At 33.0% G+C, this 8264-nt stretch overlaps 1 protein-coding gene across 1 annotated transcript in view; it reads right to left on the bottom strand.

Moving 5' to 3' along the window:
* Positions 1 to 8264, bottom strand: part of LOC106470083 (histidine-rich glycoprotein-like) — a 47517-nt gene that overhangs the window by 6145 nt on the left and 33108 nt on the right. Inside the window, exon 2 of the mRNA XM_013930609.2 lies at positions 1141 to 1275. Coding sequence (XP_013786063.1) covers positions 1141 to 1275 — 135 coding nt within the window. The remainder of the gene's footprint in view (positions 1 to 1140; positions 1276 to 8264) is intronic.

Genomic DNA, 8264 nt, shown 5'->3' with positions numbered 1-8264 from the left:
ATGACCGTTTGTGTAGACAGCAGTTTATACAACTGAGCAGTTGGAAATGCCATGACCGTTTGTGTAGACAGCAGTTTATACAACTGAGCAGTTGGAAATGCCATGACCGTTTGTGTAGACAAGCTGTGCCAATCATAGTCAATACATACGTGCGCGCACATACATACAGTTGTACTAGTTACTATCAAGACAAACACACACAACAACAACAATAACATTAAGCTGTGCCAATCATAGTCAATACATACGTGCGCGCACATACATTCACACATACATACAGTTGTACTAGTTACTATCAGGACAAACACACAAACATTTAATTCTACCAATCATTACCTGCCCTCAGTGGCACAGTGGTATGTCTGCGGACTTACAACGCTAGAAACCGGGTTTCGCGGTGGGCACGGCAAAGATAGCCCATTCTGTAGCTTTGTGCTTAACTTCAAACCAACAAACAAACCAATCATTGCCAATATGAGGAACTGCTCAGTTGTATAAACTGCTGTCTACACAAAATGTCATGACATTTCCAACTGCTCAGTTGTATAAACTGTAATGTTGTTGTTGTTGTTGTTGTGTGTGTGTGTGTATGTTTTGATTATGATTGGTACAACTGAAGGTTTATTGTAGTAGCAAGTAACAAAACAGGTTGAAAATATAACAAAACCTTCACAATCAATAAATGTGTATGGTATGTTAATCAAGGGTAGGCAAGTGAGAATATACCGATTATTTTCTGCAACGGCTGAACAGGTGATGCAACTTCAATACGTTCTAGTTCTAATTATTGTTCAACAATATGGTGTCTTATCTTAAAATAATTATATGAATTTTTTCTAATTATTGTTGGTAGCAGTTCAACAATATGGTGTCTTATCTTAAAATAATTACATGAATCCTGAAGAACTTCGAGTTGTTAGGGAAGAAGTGGTTGTTCTATGAGTACTTATCATAAGTTAGATTAAGTAAATCAGAGGGTAGATGGGAATACTACTTATAATGGGGTGTATTATAAGAACAGAATCATTTATCATGGTGTTTCATCCGAGTTGTGTATGGAAATGTTTCGAGTATCTACAACAATGGTTTAATAAGTCCCACGAATCTGACTTAACTAAGTATGATATGATAAATACTCACGTGACTGTGATGGTGGGGGCCATGAATCTTGTGGGCACGATGTTTCTTCTCTGCCTTCTCTAGGAATAGGTGTTTACGGTACAGAAACTTGTCATGTTTTTCATGATTGTGAGCTTTGTGATGATGGTCGTCTCTCTAAAAAAGATTAAAAAAAAACAACTAGTTAACACTAGTCTTTGTTCATTCACTAACTCTGGTTTCGATTTCTTTATCCAACTTAATTACAACGAAAAGCGGTGATTCTCAAATTTGAACTTCCTGCATACATATACATACCACTCTCCTCACTTCTATAACCACCCTCCGCCAATGTTTTCTTCCCTTCAAGTTGACAAAACTCGTACCATATTCTTCAGTATGCTGACCTTGGTAATTATTAAAACTAATCTTGTTATTAGTTGTTGTTTTTTGTTTGTTTTTTAAGATGAAGTCTGGGTTTGTAATTCAAAAAAGTTTTACAGAATAAGTGGTATATGAGTCTGGAAAGTTTGAAAACCACCGACGTAGAGCTTTAAAATATATTGATTTTACTTTCCTTTCAGTTGAAATACGACACGAACACGCAAATAGCAACTGCTATACTCATTGCTGCTATTGGTTAAGGAAAGAAAAGGCATTTCACAAACCTTCAATATATAAAAGTATTGCGCTAATAGTGTTTACTGTAGGTTGTAATTTTAACTTCAGAGTTACTAAGGTATCAAACAGATGTGTAGAGTATGGCTAGCATGAGTAGAGTTCATACTAAAGTTTTATTGAAACTTTGACAACGTCCAATCCAGGTAAAGAACAAGTAATCAGTTATGTTTCTTCCTTAACGTTTCTTTGCAGGTTCATACACTTTGTAACTTGTTGCAAGGCCTACGTTTGGAGTCACGTTATCCGTGTTAAACTAACTTACAAACTAGCTTACTTGTACAAAGGAACTATATCCGTGATCTCTAACACATAGATTCACTCTATCAACTAGAAAATAACACTGTATTCTTGATGCTTCACGTTTCGTTGTAAGTTTACCTGGTCAGCTGACTGGCTCACATATATTTATAGTCTAATCCTTAGTCTAGATACGTTACGAAGCCTCTCGTTCGTTAAATATCTGAATGTTTTATGACTAACGTGATCTTAATGTAATGCGCCCTCTAGCTTATATCTAAATTAAAACATTAAAAATATAGCTTATAACAATTTTGAAGACAACTAGTGTTAAAGTATACAGACAAAGTATTGTAAACTGATTTTCAGTTGTCTTTCCGGCGAATATTTGTTAAAGCAACAGAAACAATACGTTATTTATTGTTAACAATCAGTGTTGATCTGAAAGTCTGTTAAAAGCGGAAGTAAATGATAAAGTCGGATATTCAGAAACAATACGTTATTTATTGTTAACAATCAGTGTTGATCTGAAAGTCTGTTAAAAGCGGAAGTAAATGATAAAGTCGGATATTCAGAAACAATACGTTATTTATTGTTAACAATCAGTGTTGATCTGAAAGTCTGTTAAAAGCGGAAGTAAATGATGAAGTCGGATATTATTTAGGAAAACAAGAAAGGCTTCTAGTGTTACAACATGTACGGTCTTCTAAATAAGGATAAATTATTTTAAACCTCTACAGGTTTCGTATTAATCGGCAACAGTAAGACGGAAAGCTTTAGTTTCACATTAGTTAAGGTGACTTTTTTTTATCTGTCCATCTGACAAAGGCCTTTCTTAACATAACTTTCATAGACATTTTAAGATCATTAATTCTGAGTGAAATATGGCTGGCAAAGATTAGTTTACGTAGAATCTGAGACTATGATTGCGTTGTGAAATCGATTATCTCAGTCTGAAGGATATAAATCCTTTCCTTAAGCAATCTATTTTCATTACTGAGTAAACGGTGCAACAGGCATTTTTTTATTCATGTTTATAATTTATCAAGAACAATTTCTTATTTAATATTGTAAAATGAAGTATCTTATGGCGTATCCGTGTTAAAAACACTCTTACATAATATTCTGTAATCCTGTGAAACCGGCACGAAGTATGTTATGGTGTATCCGTGTTAAAAACACTCTTACCTAATATTCTGTTATCCTGAGAAACCGGCATGAAGTATCTTATGGCGTATCCGTGTTAAAAACACTCTTACCTAATATTCTGTAATCCTGAGAAACCGGCATGAAGTATCTTATGGCGTATCCGTGTTAAAAACACTCTTACCTACTATTCTGTAATCCAGAGAAACCGACACGAAGTATGTTATGGCGTATCGTTGTTAAAAACACTCTTACCTACTATTCTGTTATCCTGAGAAACCGACACGATGCGGGTTCTCGTGCACTTTGTTATAAAAAATGCATTTTATAATCGCTGTGTGCTAGCGCTAGGCTCCCAAATTTTTATTCCACCCCCTCCCCATATTTTGTACCAAAACTAAATCTGGGATTCACATACAGCATAGCAGAGTAGACTACAAGTATACAAATATTGACCATAAGAATTTTTTCCGACTAATTAATAACAATTTTACTTGTAACTTGTTAAAACTACGAGAAATTGTTTTAAAATAGCAAAGCAGTTACATTTTTTCCACTCTGTTTCTTAAACAAAAATACGTCAGAAACAGTACTCGCATAGAATTTCGTCAATTAACGCCCCATGCGTGATGTAAGAAGCAAACCATTATAATTGTCTATATTTGAGTAACAAACATCCAAGATAACAGAAGTAGACGAGACCCAGTTTTGATGTAACATGTATTCAATATAAAACACTCAGCAAGTCGTCTGTTTCACTTTAGAAATAATTCAATCCTTTCAACCTTTACTATCATAAGCCGGTCCTAACGTTAACGCATTTAACTCCATAATAAGTATAACGCACAGAAATTTGACGAACAATCTATAATAATACTCAGTTTTTGCCTGTTCTGAAAATGCGCGCGCACTTCATTTCAACGGATGTAACTATAATTTAGTAGACATTTTGTCCAACATAGTAAAAGCTTATCAACGTTTTCAACAAGGTATAACGTTATATGTTTATTTACTGATAGCACAGAGTAGGATAAAGTTTAACACCGACTAAATTACAACAAAAACGTACACAAGTTACAGTGTTAATTTATTTTTTTATCGAATATAGGCCGTGCGTAACTAATGTTAGGCCTAAGACAAGTGGACTTATAGATTTCGGTGTTTGTATTTTTCTTGAAATCCTGTATTTAAAGCAGTACTGTTTCAATAAAGACACTAACTTGACGGCAAATGTTTCGAGGGTCTCTGCTAACACAACCGTAAACCTTATCTAATCAGGTTTTGAAGTAAACGCACATTGAACTGTGATAACGCCACTATTCACTCGGTGTATGCATGTTTCGTTTTCGAAATATTTTATCGTAATGGCACAGTTAATCAGAAATTGTGCATTAGATAAGATACAGGAGGATTTTGAGAAGAAAATACAATTAATTGTTCTATCACAAGAAAAATTTTCACATGTATATAATAGGCTTTACCTAAGTAGAGAACTATAAACTATATACAAAATGAGACAGTATAATAATATACGAACTCCAATAATTATTTCATTAATTACTATATAAAAAATGAGATAGTACAATATACGAACTCCAATAATTATTTCATTAATTACTATATAAAAATGAGATAGTACAATATACGAACTCCAATAATTATTTCATTAATTACTATATAAAAATGAGATAGTACAATATACGAACTCCTTATATGTCCTTAGATATGTTTTTATATTATAAAATTGAGGGGATGAAATGGGATTCGTTCTACTAAATAAATGTTTCAGCTCAAATGTTTTCTCTCTTTCATGATAGTTGGATTAATTTATCATGGCTTCCCTCGTGCATGACGTGTTTTAAAGTTGTTGTAAATAAATTATTATAAAACATGAAAAGCATAATTCTAAATAATCGGGGTTAAGGTCATAGTAGTTCGTTAGTAAGCTCAATCATATTGTCTTTGTTTAACCTCAACAACCAAATACAACAAGACAGGCATTTTGTGGAAATCAAACGTGTCTGTCTGGAACTGGTCCGAAAAGTCGATTATAACCCGATAATTATAGACTTCGATATTTTAATTTCCGATTTTTTTTTTATTTTATAATAAATCGACGAATTTAGTCGCAAGGTGGAGGAGTATTATAGTAGCACGTGTCGACCCTAAAACATCTCAAGATAATATAGTACAGTTTCAATAACGTTCAAAGTTCTCCAGCAAAATGAATATGTTCAGTTTTATCATTGGTAAATGTTACAATATGCACTTAATTACCAGTATCAATTCAAATGACCAGTTATAAAATTGTGCATGATATGGTACTTCATTAACTTGTGCATGTTAAATTTTCAAGCTTAGGGGTGAACCATCGGCATGTCGTGACTGGAAATATATTCAATGTTTTCATTTTGTATCACAACTTACTAAATCAAAAACTCGAAATTATTATTTTTTTACTGTTTAATTAGAATATACAATAATGTTTCTCACCTTCACATATCTCTGGCTTTAATAAAAAACTACGGTTATTTCTATTAGGAACTATGACGTCACGTCGTACATATATACCTTTCAAATTAAGACCATTCGAATGCAAGTATTATAATTATTTATCTAATATGTATATATATCATTTCAACGTGTTATGTTGAAAATCAGCCTCACATATATTTCCATTACAATTCAGCCTTATTAACGAAAAAAAAACCTGCTACAAACACAAGTTTGAAGAAATGAACCGTCCGTGACACATGACGTTCACAAAATGTATTTTATAATGACAACGAATGTCAATTTAAAAGTTTGTTAAAAAATATATACACATCATAAAAAGTTAAAAAAAAGCCACAAAGAAAGTTTTAAATACATTAGTGACGGTGTCGCCCTCTGCAATTTGATTTCAAACATATAATAATTACGAAATGAATTGCTCGAGCAAAAGAACTTTGAGGTATGTTTTGCCATTTTACGAAATGAAATACTATTTTAATTGTTTAAGGCGGTCATTTCTATTGGAACATCTAATTGAATATCTAATACAGGATGTTTTATCATAAAACCATAGGAAATGTAAACAGACGATAAGTAAACAACATGTTATAAAAAATTATTTTAAATCATCAGCCTAACCAAGTGTGATGTCAAAATTTTAATATAAAATAAACTTCACGTGGCGAGAAACCTGAGTTAATCTTTTGTAGACGTTAGACATATTACGTCCCAACAAACTAAACATTTCAAAAAAGGATAATATATGCTCACACTTCCTAAGCGTTTCCTGAACAATACTGTGTATATGCATACACTTCCGTTATGAGGGCGAAATAAAATATTTTTATACGCGGCTCTGAGTTTGTTTCTTTTTCTCAAGTACAAACTTTTAGCTCATAGCTCCGTCATCTCTTGACCGATTTGAGATCTAATTGCTGTTTTCGACTCAGGATTTCAATCCCTTTCGATTGATGTATTTGACCACTCCTAAGATCTCACAGATTAATTTACTCTAATCCTGCCTAAAATAATTTTAATTTGAGGGTAGGCTGGTAGAGATCATGATGAGTAATAAAGTCGAATCGGGTATATTCGCGTCCCAAGCTTGGCATTGTTGGCACACAAAAATATAGTTAATAAAAGGTGAAAAAAAATTAACTCTAATTTACTCTAGTTCTGCCTAAACGAATTTCAGGTGCCGCGGCTATTGAGAATTCCCTCTTGTTTACTCTATGCCTGAAAACTGACTGACCTATTCATAAGATAGATAGACGTAATTCACATGAAAACTAAATTATAAGTTATGTAGGAAAAATCTGATGTACTGTTGAGAAGGGACTTAACAAGCGAGAAACTATATATATATATATATATCCCCTTGAGAAAGAAAGAAAAAATAGCGGGGTTTACTTGCCTTTAATGAATGTAGTAAGTCGTGACTGCGATAACATACCGCTAATTAATATGTAGCTTTTGCAGTGGCTTATTAAAAGGATTAGAAATTAAAAGCACTTGTTAGAGAAGCAGTGATACGTGTGTACCACTCAAAGGAGAATCTTAAATATACAATTAACGAAAAATATTAAACAGCGTTTCTCAAAGGTTTGTCATCCACGCCACACTTTAATAAATATGGCTTCTTGCGCGCGCCCTCTTTATTTATTTTTGTTAAATGAGTGAAAGAGTGACAAGATATGATGCACATTAAAATACGATATGTGTTGAAGTAATTACTAATTTTCTTTAGTAAAAACAAACACATTAAAACGCTTAATTTTGCATGATTGAACTATTGACTCTAATCTAATCGCTCGCGCCGCCTAAGAGATCAATTGCTCCCCATAGGGGGCGCCCCAATCTTTGGGAAACGCTGTATAAAAGCATGCAAAAGTAAAAACACTTTGACGTTTTATAAACGAAACTTATTTAAATTACCTACTGCGGACTACGTTCTTATTAATTAAATACCACACTAAAAAAACATATATGGAAAGCACCAATTTCAAGTTTTTAACATAATTAGAACATAGTTTTAACATCATGAAAACTTATTTTGCTCTAAAGTAAATTATAGTTTTGTACATATTTTGATTACGCACATATATATAAGACTATTTTACGTCTGGTATTCTAAAAGTATATATTTTTCGGTTTCATTTCGAACAGAATTAAATGGCTCCTCCTACCATATCAATGAGAGTTTTCTTGTATCTGAAGTTTGATTAAACAAGAATACAAGTTTTTCGCTCCTATGCTTATTGCTACACAAACATTTCTGTGGTTTGGTAAAACTACAGCATAAGCAAACTTAAGTTGCAAGAAACTACAGCATGAGAAAACTTAAGTTGCAAGAAACTACAGCATAAGCAAACTTAAGTTGCAAGATAATGACAGAACATCTGTTAAAATTACGGACTTAAAAAGATAAAATTTTCATTGGTGTTTTAGAGTATTTTATTCTTCAGTGTGGTGTTTGAAATATTACCTCCACCACTGAAGTGAATGTGTGTCTTTGTCATGGTGTTTGAAATATTACCTCCACCACTGAAGTGAATGTGTGTCTTTGTCATGGTGTTTGAAATATTACCTCCACCACTGAAGTGAATGTA

Source organism: Limulus polyphemus, unplaced genomic scaffold (assembly GCF_000517525.1).
Source record: "Limulus polyphemus unplaced genomic scaffold, Limulus_polyphemus-2.1.2 Scaffold3812, whole genome shotgun sequence".
Taxonomy (NCBI): domain Eukaryota; kingdom Metazoa; phylum Arthropoda; class Merostomata; order Xiphosura; family Limulidae; genus Limulus; species Limulus polyphemus.
The sequence above is the reverse complement of the archived record's forward strand: the minus strand, read 5'-3'. Positions and strand labels throughout refer to the sequence as shown.